Here is a 20,445-nt window from a genome sequence, read left to right as displayed (position 1 = left end):
TAAACCCCCACCAGCAATTCATCATGGAGGTGGACACTTCGGAGCGAAGCCAAGTCCCCACGGATTGAGCTACTGCTGTCCCTTATCTGTTTACGTGTGTGTGTGGGGACAGCTCCTTCAGTAATCAATATACCATTACTGTGATTACCTTTGTACTATTATCAGTGTATTTCACCAGCAATAATTACCTTACTACTACTGTTTCACATCTTCTATCTTCCAGCACCACACTGAAAGTAACTGGTTTTACACTGAAAAATGTCCAATGTAGTGGAATAAAATAATGAGAGTTTTACCTCACATGTTCACAGTGAATCTTCCATCACTTCTCAGACAAACGGATGGCTAATTATTAAAAATAGAAAGCTGTTGGACCTAATCTACCAATCATTGTTCTCTGGTTATAATAGGAGGAAGAGGGTGTGAAACATTAGATTCATCACCTGAGTGCAGGCGATTAATCTAATTGCAGGGAGTGTGTGTTTTATCAAAGCAAATTTGCTTTTTGACAAATAAAGTCATGACCTTCATTAATTTACTTCAGGCTTAAAAAAAAAGTTGATCTCGTCCATACATAGGAGATAATCTTGTACGTATGACATAATAACTTCGTATGAGACAATATCTCATACATAAAAGATAAACGAGTAAAAAAAAAATGTACCTTGCCTCTTTTAATTGTTATGAATGTTCATGATAGGATGTTTATGATATGATGTTTGTGATATGATAAAGAATTAAAAGTGTCAGTTTTAAAAAAAATAGCCTGAATAAACCTAAATAATTCTTCAACTTAATAAATGGTATCTTTTTTTTCCAATAAAATCAAAACATCACTTGTGCATGTACACAAAGAACAATGGTATTTTTAAATCCCTATTTTTCATTACAATTGGCCAACAAACCTTCTAATAAGCTTCTCAGTGGTGACTAAAGTATAAATGTTTTTCATGTATGGGGACACTTAACCTGTCAACACTTTTCCCCAATACATCTTGTTTTTTATTTTGTTTTTCAATTCCTGCTTAAAACAAAGAATAATGTATGCCTGTTCCACCTGTGTAGTAATATGTTGAATTTGCATAAAGACTGATTTCGACAGTTATTGCATGGTTATTGTACCGCCTTGCTCTCTCACCTCTGAGGTCTCTGTTGAAGTCGTGCAGCCGGCGCACCTCCAGCTCCAGTTTATTCCTCATGGTTTTCTCCAGGGCCTCCCTCTTGGAGGAAGACTTGGCAAGGTTTTCATATGCCTCTGACACCAGCTGGATCTCTGTCTCCAACTGCCCACAGACACAGGAGAAATGAAAGAAAAAGAGTGGAGACAGGGAGATGTATAAAATTGTTATCCAAATGTTGCATAATTTATTTTTACACTGCATATCCATATTCACATCCAACTAATGACATGGGTCAAATCTGGCCTCACCTAAACACCGTTTACAGCCTGATCTTCACCAATAGTGAGGTCTTCACTATTCACCCTGCCATGTCTGGGTGTTTTGGTCTGAACAATCTAAGAATCTAAAGTCAAACAGAATTCTGTGTTTGTCCAAAAAAAAGGGTTGAGTGAATTATTTTAAATGAGTTAACTCAGGTCAACTGAACTTCAAATGTTAGACCAGCTTTGCACTGAAAATTATATCATGAAATTTGGATGATGAACAGCACTCCAAACACGATAACAAGTGAATTTGCATGAGAGTTGTATCGCTCAAATATGTGATCTTTGAAGGACACAGATCCAATGTCTCTTATGCAGTTCCACTCTACTTCGCAAGATCAAAAATGTGTCCAGTATCACTTTTAAATTAGGGAGAATATGTCTATGATCATTTAAAGCTTACCTTGTGCAACTTGGTGACTTTCTCGCGGCAGGCCTCCATCTCCTGCCTGAGCATCCTGTTCTCCTCCTTAAGCACATCTACCATCTGGTGGGCGCGCACCATCATGCTGAAAGGCTCCCCTTGCAGGTGGTAGTAGGAGTACGGGTGAGGGAAATGTTCGGCCTGGACTGGTGTCTGGGGCTGGGGAGGTGAAGGTCCTTGGAACTGCTGCTGCTGATGTTGTTGATACTGATGGTGCACCCTCGGGGTGGATTCGTAGGGGTCATGAGGTAAACCGAGACTTCTTGGATGTGTCGGGTGAATGGGCCCCAGGCTGAAGAGCTCGCCTGCTTGGTGGGAGCTGGGAATCTGCGGACTATGGAGTCCCATACTAGGGAAGGGCTCTCCCTGGCTCTGGGGGTGCTGGTGAGGGAAGGAGAAATGGGAGGAGTGGGTGGCACTGAGCATGCTGCTTAGGGTGGAGGACTGGGTGCGGGACAAGGAGCCCACAGAGGAGGTGGGACTGTGGTGATGAAGGGGCCTCTGGATGTAAGCCGAACTCTCCTTACTGGACCTGAGGAGAGATCAGCTGTGTGTTTACACTGTTTTCGACCTTAGCTGCTGTCTTGTGTTGATGTAAGTGTTATAGGCTGACTATAGCTGTTATAGGCTAATTTCATTCAAATTTGACTCAAAGAGAAAACCGCTAGCAAAAGTGGACTGTGGGTGCTTTTTCTTTGTTCACTGATAGAAACAATAAGAGTTTGGTGCGTCATTGGCCATAAGTTAAGCATATTAATAATAAGCATGATCTATACAGCATCTTTCACAAAAGAGAAGATAGTAGAAAGTAGTGCTGGGCAAGTTAACTCGTTATTATCGCATTACCTCATTAATTAATTAATTAATTAACGCCGACAATTATTTTATCGCGCGTTAACGCAGTTTTTTTTTTATTATTAAGCGGACATTTTTAACACAAGAACCGGCCAGCAGCGAGCGGTGAACAGCTGTTTGTGTGGCGTCTCTTCCTGTTTCCTTCACCTACATTCCCCTGGGTCCTAAGTCCCTCCATGTACCGCTTCTTATCACCCTCTATGTACCAACGTACATTTATAACAAATACCACACATATTACGGTAATCAGCATTGCATATGTGTCTGACCAAAATACCAAAAAAAGCAAAAAAGCAATGATTCATTTAAATTATTTTTTTAGAGTTTTTAAAGTTGTTTTGTTTGGAATTTGTATAATAAGCATCACATTTAGTTATCGCTACTGAGAATTTAACAAAAAAAAAAAACGTAGATAGGTTTGCTGTTTTCAAGGTGTATATTTCAAATTGCATCTATTACACACATGAAGATAAAGTTGTGAACACCGGCTGAATATCTATTATCAGAATCATTATAACTGTATTTTAACTGCTACTGTGTAAAGGGAATACTGCTGTTAAAAATAACCTTATTTGTTTAGTGTTTGCAAATCAAATGTTATTGCACTTTTGTTCATATAGCAGTACTTTTAAAATAAAAGTGCGCAATACACTGCCTTTGAATTCATTATTGAGTTTTGCGTATAACAATGCGATTAATCGCAAAACTATCATGCGATTAATCGCGATAAAAAATAATAATTGTTGCCCAGCACTAGTAGAAAGCTAAAATTCCAAAATCAAATTATGATGGAAAGGAGTCTGTGTGTATGTACTGTATGTTGTTTTGTTCTTGAATAGTTATCAAACCATGTCAGTGGGCATTAGTATAAATGATCTGACAGCATTACTAGATGTGAATCAGGTTAAATGTTGCAATATATCATCCACACTACAATTTGAAAATACAGAAAAGGCTAAAATGATCCCAAAACAGCTGATAATGAATCCTGAAAGTGTTTAATTAAAGTGTAAAACATATTCACGCAACTGTTCTCTCTCACCCACTGTATTCACTGCCTGTCCCATTTTCTGTAACTTCAAATGTGTTTTCAATCATTTATGTATACAAACATGTTATTACCTTATTACTATCCTAGGTCACAGATGAAGTTTATCTGACAGATGATGATGTATTATTATAGAGTAAACTACCCAGCAGTACATGAAGAAATTAAGATTAATCACATATTTATCAGCTGAAACATTAGAGTGACTAACACATTACTGCATCAATACATATATCACAATAACATAATATATAGTATTTTGGATAATGAGTCATTTACTATTGTTTCATTAAGTATATTGCCATGATAATACTTTTATACTTTTTTATTAGTAACATTTGTAAACGACTTTTACTTGTAACAGAGTATTCTACTGTGTTTCATTATTATGTTTCACTAAGTAGAGATCAGAGTACTTCTTCCAGGACTGTATGTTAAAATGTCTTTCTCTCTCTCCATTGCAACTTTTAACAAATCACGCTTGCACATGGAGTTTTCATGAACAGTAAAGTGAATTGTTTTCGTTTGTTTTGGAGCCAGGCTGTAATGTAAAGTGGTTTAATGCAACGTGAAGTTTGTGAAATAAAATCAAACTGCACCCAACCTAAGTTATATGATAGATAATACTACATGGGCTCACTTCTTAGCATAAACTTATTTCTCTACAAAAACATTTTTCTTTTTCCACATGGAACTATACGTTTTGAGTCACTCAGAACCGATTGTCACAACCACCTGCACAAGCAGGCTACCTTTATAAATATATTATATTATATTATATACAGTATATTATCACAGTTCCACTCAAAACATTTGAGGCTTGAGACCTGGCAAAATGACTTCGTGACGCTGTGTGTCAAAGCAGGAAATACCGTCTAACTCGTGCATGCAGTGTCTGGTCACGAAAATGCACGTTGAAAAAAGTGTATAATCGTATAAAAAGAGTCATAGTATGTCGAAAAAACATGACAAGTAAAAAAAGTAGAATGTGAAAAAAACATCATAAAAATCATAGTATAGTATGTCCAAAACAATTCATTGTATTTTATGTAAAAGAAAGTAATTTAAAAGACCAAGTATAACATGTCACAAAATGTAATAGTATAGTATGTCGAGAAAACTCATGAAAAGTCAAAAAATAGAATGTCGCCTCCTATCTCATAGTTTGTGGTTTGATCCCCGAAGTTGCTCCCGATGGTGTGTTTGTGTGTATAAATGGGTGAATTCAGGGCACATTTAGAAACAATCTGAATAAAAACCTGATATCAATGCTGCCAATTACCATTTATATACAGATGGAAAGTGATATCAGACTGACTTGGGAATTAACATTGCAAAGATTAGCACAGATCAACTGATGGGCACTCAGGCTTATGTCAGGCAAGATGAAAAAAAAGCCTGAAAGTAATCCACAGCCCTGAAAGGCTAATTGTAATTAGTTGCATGCACAAACAATATCGTGCTGTAACATGGCTCAACTCCAGTATAATAGTTTGATTGAGCTGATTATGATGTAAAAGCACAGTGTCCTGGTTGTGTGTTTTCAAGACCCATGGGTGACAGATAGGTTATGGTAATTTCAATCAGTGAATCAGTTTTTCAGCAGCTAGGATCATGTTTTATTTAGCTGTAAGAGCACAAATTCCTCAAGCAGAGCTGTGTCATTGTTCTCTGGGTTTAAAACTTTATGCAACACCTTTCACATTACATGCAGATATTTGATTTACTGTGAAAGTATTATTTGGTATATTACAAATATTTATTCTCAAGCATCTTTAAGTGCATATATTTGTGTGTAGGTGAAGGGCTGGGTGTCTGTATATAATCCTTACCTAAACGAGCCATACTCAGGTGGGGGCTGGTATCTGACGTGGGGCACCTCCCTCGAGTGTTCCCTCCCTCTCTGCTCCTGGTAAAAATGGCCTCCAGGCTCCTGCTGCATGGTAGGAGAGCCTATTTCTTTGATGGGGTAGTCTGGAGGCGGACCCCGGTGCTGCGGCTTGTAGTAGTCGCCTGGCGGCCCTGGCCGGGGCAGCTGGGGGGAGAGCAGGGCGCTGGTGACAGGAGCATGGGCCTTTACGCCGCTGGTGGCCAGGGAGAGCTGCATAAGTCTTTCGCTGAGAGACCGAACATGTCCTTGCTTCAGATCCTTCAGCCCATCATCCTGGTGCACCCTCCCTGTTCCACTCACTCGCTGCACCATGGGGCGACCCTCAGTGCGCACCTTGGCACTGGTCAGCCCGGTGACGTAGAAGGCGGTGCCCACTGAAGCGGGGAGAGGAGGCTGCTGGGGCTGATTGTTCTGCTGCTGAGGCTGTGGAGGAGGACCATGCCCACGGAAATATTGTGACTGCACTTTGGCTTCTTCGTACGTAGGGAGGTCCTCGAGGTTTGGGCACTGCCCCTGGATACTCCCACCCCCTCCACTGCTGCCACCTACTGCTCCTCCACTTCCAGTCACTAAACCTCCTCCCCCTCCACTGCTCCCACCCTCTCCTACTTGGGTTGAGCCCAGTTTCTCTAAGCAGTTGTCTGTCTGCAGCTCCTGTCCCTGGGGCTCCTGACGGGCAATGTGCGGGGTCATGGAGTGATCATCAGAGGGGCCTATCTGTCCCTGCCCTGAGTAACCTCCTCCGATCCCAGACCCTGCTCCTCCTTGTTGTTGTTTCTGCTGTTGCAGCACGTAATTCCGGTTCATCTGCTCCTGCAGGAGGCGCTGCAGGACGGTGCTGCCACAACCTCCAACACTGTTGTTGGACGACTCTTCGGCTGCGGCCCTCATCTCTGCCTGACGCTGTCCACGCACCTCATGGAAGGACAAGCTCCGCCCACGGTCAACACTCCCTGAGAAGAGGAGAAAGTGGAAAGACAGAGAAAGATGAAAGGGAAGCAGTGTGACAAAGGGATGACAATTAGAGTTTCACAAGGGTGAAGAATGTGAAGGAATGGAAAGATAAATTATCCAAGAGAGGGACAGAAAAGACAGCAAAATTTATTACAAAAAATACCAGGGAAAAAGATGCATGTGAACCAAACAAAATCCAACAGCTCTGACCCTTACCACAAAAAAAAACACAAATCAATCAATAAGCACAAGGTAAAATCAAATGTGATATTGTTTTTGTTTTGTCTAATCATGAGTCCAAAACCAAAAGTTTACAATTTGGCCTATATAAAATGGAAAAAAAGTAGCAAACCCTGTCATTGGAGAAGCTGGGACCAAAGAACAATTTGCAATTTGGCTTAAATTAAATGAAACACCACATCAGCGACAAAACAAGCAATGTGTTCTCAGTTGCATATCCCATGTTGTCAAAGCTCAAACCACCTGAGATTTATTTGCTGTGAAGGTGCAAATCAAAGAGGATAATTTACTCGTTTAAAGGGGCCTGTTATAACATATTCTTTCCAATCTTGAGAAGCAAGTGAAATAAGTGATTTTGCCTATTAACATACATTTAAATTCTTCTTACATTTTTCTTCGTATGCCTTTTATATTTTTATGTTTTTATGTTTAATTTTAGTTTTAAAGGGGGGCTGCATTGACTTGATTGATCCATGTGGTTTCTTCTGACAACACTGAATGTTAACAACTACACAATTTTACATCTTTTTCTACAGATTAAAGAAATTATTACATCTAGCACCTTTCTCATTTAGCATTCTTCTCATTCTCAAGGAGGAAGATGCTTTTTTCCGAAACATCTGTAAATAAATAAAAAAAAGTGAGACAAAAGGAAACATGTTAGCTTTGAAGAGATGTCAGCAACTGGTCAATTATCTTCAAGCTGAAGAGACAAAAGACAAAAATAGTATTTACACAGTAAAATGGGACGGGTAGAGGAAGTTCAGATTCCCAAAAAAGGGACTATCACAAAATGAAACATTAGAAAACAAGAAAACTTCCAAGGTTACAAACCTTTCCATTACACATAGATACACTTTGGCATTCTTAAATACACAATAAGAAACTTTCATTTTGAGATTTTTACAAGCTTTCATCTACGCCGCCGCATCTGTTCAGTCGGCTGGACTATTGGGATGTTTTGCTTAGCTGCTCGAATATTGGGATAGTTCTCCAACTTTTAGGCTTGCAAACTGTCAGTGACCAAGTAGTGAGGCAACAAGGAAACAGGAGTTGTTGAAAGAAACTGTTATTTACCCAAGAAATACAAAAACAGCATAGTGGTCAACGTAACTATACTTAATATCACAGCAACTTATCAAGGCATTAACTGCACACAATGACTTACTACAATCACATATGAGAGAAAATATATATGTATATATAAAACTCCAAAGGGTTAACAAAAATGGACACCAACTAATGTTTTGAGTGTAGCTACAATTACAATTTTAGGCCATGTCCACATTACTCCGTTCCCTTTTGAAAACACACGTTTTGCTACGTTTACACTGAGCGTACACACTACGTCGGCGTTTTTGAGCACTGAAAACGGAGGAGTTTGAAAACGCTCCCGAGGACGGATAAGTTTGAAAAATTCGGGGCTGAGTTTTCGTGTGGACAGTCGAAAATGGATACGTTTAGAAACGATGACGCCCACACCTGCGTTCGCTACTTGATTGGTTCTTAGCAGTCACGACGTGTCCTTCCCTGATTCGTCACATGTCTATCACGTGGCCCTTTACCGGAAGATCACAAACAACAACATTGATTACCGATCGACTACCAGGTTAATTTAACATGGAGAACTGATTACAGGTGTTGCTGACCTTGTTGTCTTTACTAGCAGCTGTTGTGCTGTTAAAGTCTGCTTTATTACGGAGGAAGCAGCTGTTATTGGAGCGATCAGTGAGCTGCGTGACCAGCGAGCTGCATGACCAGCGGCGTTATCAGCCCTACTGAAGTCACGGTTAGTGGCTTTAGGGAGGGTGATGGGACACAAAACGGGGGACTTTACTGTCCTTATTAATGCTTATTTTGTTCTGCACAACTATTGTGAAGTCCACACACAGAAACTATAAAGGAACAAAACATTGATTACTTGCGCCATTCACGTCAATCGTGCCACGCCATAGCAAATTTGCGTCACTCCAGTATCATCGTGTCTGTGCATATACTTTGTATGTTATCAACTTACGCGAATAAATTCGCGCCACGTTTGTTGTGAACATGGCATAAGGCCTGTGCTGTTATGAAGCATGTCATATTTCGGTCAGATTAAAGGTAGTAGAGTTACAGCAACTTGTTGTTTAATCGTGAATCATGAAACAGAACAGGAAAGCAGAAAAAAAAGTCAGTGGTGCCAAGCTGCCCTCCAGTCATGACTACATGTTCAGAGTCAGGCAATAGCAGAAAAATCTAGTCCATACCCTTCACACCCTTAACACAACCTGTTTCAACTTCTCCCCTCTAATATGCGCAAAAGAGCACTGAACTAGACACAAGAACAATTTTTTCCCGCAGGCCATCACTATACTCAATCATAAAGTGTCAGAAACAATCTACACATGATAACCCTGTAAGACTTAAACATCCAATTACTAAGACTATAGATTATATTTTTACAGTTGAAATGCAGAGTGCTTTTAACATGGACATATCATTGTGAGTATCAATCCTACATGCTGTATGCTGTATATATCCATCCATTCAATAAGTCAATCCACAAGTTTAGAAAAACACTGTGACCTGCATGCAACTTATTCAGAATCTAAAATGCAAAACCAAAGTCAGGTGTCTGTTAGTCTTAAATTGCAAGTATGCACATGATTTTCCACACTACCACATTCTTTGGTCATCACTCATTTAATCTTAGGCTTACTGTTTGGTTGTTATTGTTTCTCTTTTTACACTTTTCAGATGTTTCTTTTAGTATTTTACCAGACACTCTTGCTGAGAACATATTGTCGACTGCTCTGGAAAAAAATTCAATTTAAAAATAATTAAATAGAGAAAGTGGGAATGTAAGAATAAATACTTCAATGACAACAGATAAAACAAGATACACAGGATAACGTAAACATACTGATATTGTCCTGTTTGTGCTGGAAATGAAAATGTTTCCAAGAAACATGGAAGTTCTGACATTTGCATGTTTTTGATGAAAGCTTAAGTTGAAATACATTTAGTGTTTTAATCTTCTATTCACACCATAACAAGTTAATTGATGGCTTTTTCATTTTCTTTGACTTAGTTTGAACACCTTACAGTCCAAACTAAACTACATCTCCTACCCTGTTTTCATTTCCACAGCATAAACTTGTATTCATCCTGATGCTATTTCTTTTAGAATCACTGGCGAAAACGGGCTCAATAGTTTAAAAAAGTGTCTTACCTTTGTGTCTTCCTCAAGTATGTATATTCTGTATATTCTCCTAAAATCAACCGTAGAGAAAAATAAGGTGGTAATCCAGAGTTTATCTGCTTCACCGAGTGTCTTTCATTAACATCTACCTTGTGCAGGTTTGAGGCAGCACACCTATCTTTCCATTTCCAACCCCCCTCTTTCCCTCATTCCAACAGGTGGGGCTGGGAGGTAGAGACAGGTGGATCTGGCAACCATTCAGCACTGAGCCACTCCTTCATACCTGTGCACCAGTGTAACTGCTTTACTAGCGTTTACTCTGCCAACCGTCAATGACATATATACTTTAGACTGAAACTTCCCCTTTTCCCTGCTTGTGACCTAAACAACAACCACATGGACTACTTGGTAATGTTTCCTTCTTATTCTCTGGGATTAAAAAAAATATATGTGTAAGGCAGAGATTGACGTTCCCCTTTGCTATTGTACTATGCAGATACTCTTTTGTTTGTTTTCATTTCAGAAGGAAGACAGTCCAGTTCAAGACTGTTTCAATCTGATGCAGCAAACAGTGTCTAGACATGTGATTGAAGCAGTCATCAAATCTTAACATGATGACATATACAGCTGATTCAGACAGAAAAACATGGCATATACAGTCACATGACCTACAGCTCCTGTATACACTGTCATTTGGACACATGGTCTTAAGGTATATGGATTTCTCAAATTATTTGTTGAATAATTATTGTGGAGCAGAAAATTACTGATAACCCTAAAAACTGAGTTGAGTGGATTTAAATCTTTATTATGTCTTGACCTGAGGGCAGACACACCATCATGACCGTCTTGTCTTGTTCATGTAATTGGGACAGTTCCTCTCTGTATGTCTGTAGGACCGTAAAAGAAGACCGTACACCTGGCTCAGCTTCAGTACATGTTGACGGTTTGCCCAAATTTTGAAAGGCTTCTGCAGCTCTTTGTTTAAACACTCCACCTCTGCACCTTTTCTTCTTTATGTTCACAAACCAAAGTCAAACTGCTGACCTCTGCATGGTGCCCCAGTGTATTTTGACAGTTTGTTTTATTGTACTGGCTATAATGGGCATAATGTCAAAATATATTTATGAATAGACTTTATTAAGTAAACTTTTGGGAGATTTAGCTCATATATTGTAAATATTGTCATTTAAAATGCTTGGTTAGACACAATAACAAACAGACCAGATGGAGTGAACGTTAAAGAAAAATATTAAATTATAATAACAATGTGAGCCCGTCAGTGGCCAAAACACACACTTTTAGTAGATGTGCATTGACGTTGCAGCCTGTTTTGAGCCGGCTGCAGCACTCTTGCTCAACACTGGACCAATTTCAAAGATTGTTGTTCCCACTCCGAAATTAGCATTTAAGTAGTAAAGTTTTCAGGATGTAGGATGAAACTTGACACCAAGATGTGTGCAGAGCCTGCGTTATTGACATCTAAAGTGACAGAAGCCAGTAGAAACAAAGACATGAGTCAAGCTGGGTGGTGTAATTACAAAATGACATAGATGGGAACCCAACCTCAGGTATTTGAACTGACAGGTAGATGAAACAGATACAGGTTCAACAAGAAAGCTCCCAAAATTTCACACAATGGATAGGATGAAGATCTCGTCTTTACATATTCAATTAATGATGCTGCTCGGATAATAAAAACATCTTTAGCTGGGAAAAGTTCAATTACTTTCTGCTTTCACTTTCAGGAAACTCCCTGTATCATATTCAGTCTCGGGGTGCTGTCCATTACTTACCACAATTTCTACTTCTTCACTGAACAGTTTCGGCTTAGCTGCTGAAAGGCCACACTGGTGGTCACTGCTAAGGCAATTCAAGTTAAATTCAAACCAAAGCAACCTTTCTGTCAACCTACTCAATTTTGCCTCACCTGCAAGCTATCTCTGCCCTTATTCCCGGTTTTCAATGTGCAAAATGAAATAATCTGTCTTTCCGGGATCTTGCTAGGGATGCATAGATCCAGCATTTTTCCTTCCCAATGCCAATAGCTCAACTCAAAGTATCTACTAATACAGAGTACCAATCAAATGCCAGAGCCCTGTTTTACTTAATTTTTGGGAACACTTAATTTTACAGGTCAATAAGTTACATGGTATGTAGATAATTAGCAAGTACAATATTTTAAATGTCTTAGTGTTGAGTAACAATTTACCTCAAATGTTTTAAAAAGCCCTCAAAAATGATTTAATAATTATTGTAAGAGCCATATGAGACTTGATAAGATGTCTTAAGTGATTTGTGTAACAAACATGTGGAAATGCTCCTTTAGTTGCATTACCGACTACGTCACAGCCAGCAGCCCTCAGTTGAGGTTATTCAGTCTGCGGAGCAACATAGTTTTTTGACCGTTGTGCTAACGCTGTGACAAGTTGAGCAAAGAATGTATCTTGTAACTTTATTTTGTTGAGTAAACCTTTTTAAATGAAGCTACTGCCTATGAAGATTCATTACGCGTCAAGCTTATAGCCAAACCCAGACTGTAACAGTAGTGGTAATGTGGACTATCGGACGGAGGGAAGATTGCCGCTACATTTGAGTCAAAAAACTTCGCTCATGATGGAAAGAAAGGATTATCACGTGGAATAAACCCTTTTACACGGATGAGGACAAAGTCAAAGTCTTCATAATGGATAACGTAAGTTACTGTGGATGATTCTTAGGAAGATTTCGCCACTAAATCAACAGACGGAAAGCTAACGTACATTGCACTTGGAGCTAACTAGCTAGCTAGTACCTAGCCTAACAAGATCGCTGCTAGCTTTGGAACGGCCGTTGGAACTACCGTGGCTTATATCCAGTGGAGGCGGTGAATAGTAGTGGAAGTTGGACAACAGCTATCCGTGGAAAATCGGTGCACACTGAAAGTAATTGTTGGACATTAGATTCTCATTTGAAATCGGACTGTTTTGAAGCAAATGCAGACGGTTTTGTGCACTGACTGAGACAGCTGAATGGTGTGTTACTATGGAATATTCTGACCAAAAGAGGGCGCCAAAGCCCACTGAAAGAGCCACGGAAGACAGAATCAGTCAGCTTATTGGAACCAGAAGAGGTAAATTATCTCAACTTTCAGTCATGATGAAAACAATTGAAAACCTTAAAATTGATGGCACGAATGTGAATGAAGTAGAAGATATGCTTCATTAATTTAGCAAAGTGTTCAAAGAGTTTGAGGATGTCAATGCTGAAGTTATAGCTTTACTAGATGAAGATGAAAGACAAGCAGATCAGCATAATTGGTTTGAACCAAGATCAGCACCCATAAGAGATTTTGTGGAAAATACTGAAAACTGGTGTTCTGCAATGTGGAAGAAAGTAACAGATCAAAAAGATGCCAGTAGAATTCATCTTACAAGTGAATCTCAAGGAAGCAAACCTGAACACGGTGATGTTAATGCAGAAGACAGCATATCTCAAGTTGCAACAAGACGGCATCGGAGTAAGAATAAATCTGGCTCATCTGCCAGCTGTAGCTCAGTAGCTTCATCTGCGACCACAGGCTTCTCAGTGCGCATTAAGGAAGAAGCAGAGCATGCAGCACTGATTGCACGTTCAGCTGCATTAAAAGGGAAGCAAGCGCTTGAAATAGAAACAGTGCAGCTAAAAGCTAAAATGGAACAACTAGAAATTGATACTGCAATTGCGGAATCCAGTGCAAAGCTCAAGGTGTTTGATGAATATGACAATGCTAAAGACAACGTCAGCAGTTATGTATCAAAGAAGTGTTCTCAAAGTAAGAAAAGGGAAGAGAGAGATGAGGCTAAGCCAACTTCAAATACTGCTGTAGGAAGACAAGCAGCACATGATCCAAGCATAGCGGTGCAGACCGCACAAGACACGCAACGCGTCCAATCTCATGATAACAGTCACTGTCAGTCTGGAAACAATGAAAATGGGCTGTATCAAGTCATGCAGAGACAAAATGTGATCACTGAAATGCTTGTGAAGCAGCAGACTATGTCTTACCTCCCTTGCAGAGACATTCCAGTGTTTAAAGGTGACCCCCTCACTTACAAATATTTTATTAGGGCCTTTGAACATGCTGTGGATAGCAAAACTGACAGTTATCAGGACAAGCTTTACTACTTGGAGCAGTATACCAGTGGGGAACCACAAGAGCTTGTTCGCAGTTGTGAGCATATGTCATCAGAAAGAGGCTACTCAAAGGCCAGAAAGTTACTCCAAAAGCATTATGGAGATGAGCTGAAGATGGCCAACGCATACATGGACAAGGCATTGAAATGGCCTCAGATCAAACCAGAGGATGGTAAAGCATTAAGCGCTTATGCTCTTTTCCTGATTGGCTGTAGGAACACTATGGAAGATATAGAATTCATGGAAGAAATGGATAATCCTACTAACATGCGAGTTGTCATTTCAAAGCTTCCTTACAAAATGAGAGAGAAGTGGAGAACAACCGCATTTAAGATTCATGAGAGAGGAAGAGGACGAGCAAGGTTTTCTGACCTAGTTGACTTTATCGACCGGCAGGCAAAGGTAGCTCTGGATCCTCTTTTCGGAGATGTTGTGGAGAGTTACCAAGCCACAAAAGAAAAGGATAAAACGACAAAAGAGAGAACCATCAGGAAAACTGGTCAAAGTGAAAGCACCTTTGCTACAGGTGTACAGGACACAACCTCAGAGACAACAGCACAGAAAAGCAGCCCAGTAAAGGATGTTGTTACAGCTTTCCACAAGCCATGTTTATTCTGTCAGAAGAATCATGCTCTGTCTGTCTGCGATAAGATTAAAGAACTGACGAACAGAGAACGGACAGACTTCCTGAAGTCTAAAGGTCTTTGCTTTGGATGCCTTACACTGGGGCACCTTAGTAAATATTGCAAAAAGAGAATGAAGTGTCAGACCTGTTCTCAGTGGCACCCAGACATACTCCATGTCATTAAAGATGACAATGCTGCACCAGAAAGAGTTGAAGAGAGCAATACTGAGAACAACGCTATCTCAAGTGCCTATGTGTCAATGGGTCAAGATTCATGTGGAAGTACTGGGGCTGGAGAAGGAGAATGTGTTCTAGCTGTGGTACCAGTAAAGCTGAAATCCAGAAAGAGTGAAAGGTATGTAGAAACATACGCCTTCATAGATCCTGGGAGCACTGCAACCTTTTGCACTGAAGAGCTACAGAAAACACTAAACCTTAAAGGAAAGCGTACCCAGTTTCTTCTCGACACTATGGGTCAAGACAATTCTAATAGTCACAAGTTGATGAGTTGTGTTCTTTCAGACCTAGAAGTTTGTGGAATTGAAGAAAACACATACATTGAACTGCCAAAGGTGTTTACACACAGCCACATCCCAGTAAAGAAAGAAAACATCCCACAACAGGAAGATATTGCGCAATGGCCTTACCTGAAAGACGTGCATCTCCCGTGCATTGAAGCAGAGGTTGGTCTGCTCATAGGTGCCAACATCCCAAAAGCCATGGAACCATGGCGGGTCATAAATAGTGAAGGTGATGGGCCATATGCTGTCAAAACTGCTCTGGGATGGTTGATCAATGGACCCCTCAGAAAGGGAGAAGACCTTAAGACAGCCTGCGGTAAACTGCAGAGCTACACCGCTAATCGCATCTCAGTGGTGGAAATAGAAGAATTGCTAGTGAAGCAGTACAATACAGATTTCCCAGAAAAGAGCTGTGAAGAGAAGGAAGAAATGTCTCAAGAGGATCGCCAATTCATGCACCTAGTTACAAGGTCAGCAAAGGTGGTTGATGGACATTACTGCATGAGTTTGTCACTGAGAAGTGAAAACATCAGAGTGCCAAATAGTCGTTGCATTGCTCAGCAGCGGGTTGATACTCTCAAGAGAAAATTCAAAAGAAACCCAGACTTCCATGAAGATTACAAGACCTTCATGAAAAACATAATTGAAAAAGGCTACGCCGAGAAAATACCCACTGAGCAGCTCAGTCGCAGTGACGGCGGAGTGTGGAACATTCCTCACCACGGGGTGTACCACCCTAAGAAAAAGAAGAGAAGAGTAGTCTTTGACTGCACTGCTACGTATCAGGGAATGTCACTGAATGAGCAGTTACTCCAAGAACCCGACCTCACCAACACACTAATTGGTGTCCTGTTAAGATTCAGAGAGCATCCAGTGGCAACAAAGGATCTGGCAGTGAGCCTAGTACAAGACCTCCAAGACTTGTGCTCAAGAGGAGGTTTCCATCTGACCAAGTGGGTGAGCAACAGCAAGACAGTTTTGTTGTCTATCCCTGACAAAGAAAGAGTTCCTGGAGTGAAAGACCTGGACTTAGGTCACAACACACTTCCCATGGAACGTGCACTTGAGGTTCAGTGGTGCACAGAGACCGACAACTTCAGGTTCCAGATAAATGTGCAAGACAAGCCTGTTACTAGACATGGGATCCTGTCCACTGTTAGTTCTATTTACGACCCTCTTGGGTTTTTGCCGCCACTCATGTTGCCAGTGAAGATCATCTTGCGAGACCTGTGTAAAAAGAAGCATGCCTGGGATGAAGAGATAGAAAATGGACAGACAGAGGTGGCAGACATTACAGAGGAACTTTGTGCAAGAATATATAATTTTGATAATGGATGAAACTGCTTCTGGCAACTACTGGATCATTGGTCGTGTAGTAAAGACATTACCAGACTCCAGTGGAACAGTCAGGCGAGTTAGTGTGAAAACCAACACACTGGACAGACCTGTAAACAAACTCTGCCTGCTGAAGCAAGCAGTGTAAACAAGTAGACCCCAAAAAGTGGATGAAAGACTCTGGATACAGTTTATTTACCTTTTGCATATGATGTGAACATGACTATGGATGCATGTTGAATGTTTATGGCTCCTTTTGTAATTAATATTTGGTAATTGTTTTGCAGCCAGCATAAGCAATTAGGGGCTGGTGTAAGAGCCATATGAGACTTGATAAGATGTCTTAAGTGATTTGTGTAACAAACATGTGGAAATGCTCCTTTAGTTGCATTACCGACTACGTCACAGCCAACAGCCCTCAGTTGAGGTTATTCAGTCTGCGGAGCAACATAGTTTTTTGACCGTTGTGCTAACGCTGTGACAAGTTGAGCAAAGAATGTATCTTGTAACTTTATTTTGTTGAGTAAACCTTTTCAAATGAAGCTACTGCCTACGAAGATTCATTACGAGTCAAGCTAATTGCTAAACCCAGACTGTAACAGTAGTGATAATGTGGACTATCGGACGGAGGGAAGATTGCCGCTACAATTATATTCCCCTCTTTCCTAATATGCAGTAATAAATAGTTGGTCATTTAGTACATTTGCAGGAACATAATACGACGTTAATGAGAACAAATGCTTATTTCCCAGCTCTACTAGTAGATAATACTTACGTGTGGCACTGTTGCACAAGCAGCCAAAGACCCACACAAATGCTTTTATCCTCAACCAGCATTTCATTGCCATACTCTCTGAAATGCCAAAGGACGTACAAACAAAATGTAGTGTGGGGGTGGCTGTTGCTCAGAGGTGGAGCAGGTAGAACGGTGCTATAAAAACTAAAATAGTGTCAACGAGTGTTACCTGCATAACGCCATACACAAAATTCCACAATACCAAAGAGGAATTTGTATTTAACTGTAAACCTCTAATGTTCATTGACTTCTTTATATACAAGTATTAAATGTAATATAATGAAACAAAGGTGAAATACCTTGAAAACATTTCGCTGAACATTTGGCATAACCAAACGCTGCAACAGCTTTTGGAGCCTTCATGCACGACCTGAAAGTCATGATGACGTCAGTTTTATGGTGCAAAGACCTTGCACCAGCTTCACTCCGGCGATTAAAAACCAACTGTATGTATGAGCCAAACACCCCATATCATTACATTAGCTACCAATAAACTCTTTTGACCTCAGCACTATTCACCTGTTTCCACACAAATAACAGATTTGTTTTTTTATTCATTCATGTTCTGTCATTTTTACAAAACCCTAAACACCATGTCATATTTTTTTAAACCGACATTACATTTACATCTCATAAAGTGCTTTGTCATGGTCAGTAGAGGGCGCTCTAACACAATAACCACTGGACCGCACAAGAACAGGGTTGAGATGCGCAGAAGGAATAAGAGGCAACTAACTGCTACTGACAGAGAGACATCTGGATGGGTGATGGAACTGAAAGATGAGATAATCCATTCTAACAGAACATATGCACTCAAATTTATAAGTGTAAATAATAAAGGTAGACGTGTGATTAGGACAGTTCCCTGGAGGGTCTCGGGGATGATAGAAAATCATTACATAACTGCTGAATTGACAAATAAGGAAACAAACATTACAACTGCGTCTGTTAGTTAACACAACCAAACCTAGTCCAACGGTTATACCATTAATGAATCCTATCGACAATAGTGGTAACCATACAGTTACTCCCAAGCCAGCAAAATCCGAGCGTGAGATAAATGTTACAACTGTTAGTACTCCAACCATAAGAGCAAAATTGAGAAATATAACAACTCCAACCTGAAGAGTTAATTTGAGCAACGGTACAACCCAGTGGCCGCTGGTGGAAAATTTTCTAGGTAGGGCTTATTACTTATTATTAGTGTTACAAATTGTTTATGTGTCACAAACTGTTGTGTCGTGGTGTTTTACTCTGTTAAAGAGCGTTAGTTGTGGGTTGTTAATTGTTCTTATAAAGTTATAACCATGACTAGGGTTCCCTCTCAATACACTGAAGATAACTAGCTCCGACCGTAGCGCCCTTAGCGGCAAACAATATATTTTGCTTCCTGTTGAAGAGCGACAGAAGTTATTTCGGCTGTGCACCGGTATGACGGTATATGAAAAATTCATATCATATGGGAATTAAAACCGGTATAAACCGGTATACCGCCCAGCCCTAATGCAAACCACTGGTAACACTGAAGAACAGGAAGGCCCGATTAGACTTTAACAGAAAACATCTGAGAAAGACTGACCAGTTTCGGAAAAATATTCTTTGGACAAATGAAACCAAGATGAACTTGTACCAGAATGATGGGAGGAGAAGTGTGGAGAAGGAAAGGAACGGCTCATGATCTGAAACAAACCACATCATCTGTCTAACATGGTGGAGGCAGTGCTTTGGATGGGCATGTATGGCTGCCAATAGAACTGGGTCACTGGTGTTCATTGGTGATGTCACAGCTGATAGAAGCAGCAGGATGAATTCTGAGGTGTTTAAAGCTAATCTACTCAGATTCAGCTTGATACTACAAAACTGATTGGACGGCGCGTCATAGTGCAGATGGATTATGACCTAGAACATACTGTGAAAACAACCCAAGAGCTTCTTATGGCAAAGGAATGGAATATTCTTCAATGGCCAAGTCAGTCACCTGATCTCAACCCAAGTGAGCAGGCTTTTCACTTAAAAGTAATGGTAGAAAAGTAGCAGCTGAAGGAGGCTGCAGTAAAAGGTCTGGCAAAGCATGTCAAGGGAGGAAACTCACCATTTTTGGTGATGTTTATGGTGCCAGACTTTAGGCAATCATTCACTGTACTAGATTTTCCTCCAAGTATTAAAAATAATGATTATATTCATAATTATTTTAGTTTGTCCAATTACTTTTGAGCCTCTGAAAATGGGGATGACTGTGCAGAAATGGCTGTAATTCCTAAACGGTTATTGTGATTTTATAGTTGTATCTATTGAATTAAAGCTGAAATTCTACACTTCAACCACATATTGACTGATTAGTTTCAAATCCATTGGGGTTGTGTAAAGAGGCAAAATTTGAAAAATTGTGTCACAGTCCATATACTTATGGCCCTAACTGTATATGTATTCAGAACATCTCTGACTACACTTACACAATCAAACATTTATAATGTACCAATTAAGACATTTTTCTGACATATCTTTAAGTCTTCGAGGTATTTTAAAAACATAACATATAAGCACACCCCTCATTTCTATAGTGATGTATAAACGTTAAGAAAAAAATGTAAGATGAAAAAACATCATTAGAAAAAATAATTTTGTGCCGTCCCTAGGCATACTCTTCATGTGGCTGGGACAAATTTTGCAACGTCTTTGTTGTTTCTTTTCTTTTAGGGTGTTTAACTTTGCCACAGTGAGACTATGCCTTGAATTTTGGAGAGTTGGGCCATCAGCGCTCCTTCATTCAGAATTCCAGCACGGTGAGGGTAAGTATGCAAAGATTTAATAGAGAAACAGCTCAACAATGTTGCCACAGCATCATCGTGGAGTTGTATTTGTAGACAACTTGAATACTACATGTTTAACTGTGAACAACACAACTGTCTACTCAAAAAAGTAACTATTATTTTTCACATCTAGCCAATTAGCTCATGTCCAAATTTGGTAAAT

At 40.0% G+C, this 20,445-nt stretch overlaps 1 protein-coding gene across 2 annotated transcripts in view; it reads right to left on the bottom strand.

Moving 5' to 3' along the window:
* Nucleotides 1-20,445, bottom strand: part of amot (angiomotin) — a 72,898-nt gene that overhangs the window by 30,022 nt on the left and 22,431 nt on the right. The window contains exons 2-5 of one of the 2 annotated variants that reach the window (XM_031877648.1): nt 7,419-7,476; nt 5,604-6,615; nt 1,848-2,400; nt 1,139-1,283 (exon numbers count right to left, since the gene is read on the bottom strand). In XM_031877648.1, the coding sequence (XP_031733508.1) occupies nt 1,139-1,283; nt 1,848-2,400; nt 5,604-6,615; nt 7,419-7,476 (1,768 nt within the window). The remainder of the gene's footprint in view (nt 1-1,138; nt 1,284-1,847; nt 2,401-5,603; nt 6,616-7,418; nt 7,477-20,445) is intronic. The other variant, XM_031877650.1, reaches the window with a different exon arrangement.

Source organism: Anarrhichthys ocellatus, unplaced genomic scaffold, assembly GCF_004355925.1.
Source record: "Anarrhichthys ocellatus isolate YVR2014 unplaced genomic scaffold, GSC_Weel_1.0 scaffold143, whole genome shotgun sequence".
Lineage (NCBI taxonomy): Eukaryota > Metazoa > Chordata > Actinopteri > Perciformes > Anarhichadidae > Anarrhichthys > Anarrhichthys ocellatus.
Note: the sequence above shows the minus strand (reverse complement) of the source record. Positions and strands in the feature narration are given on the sequence as shown.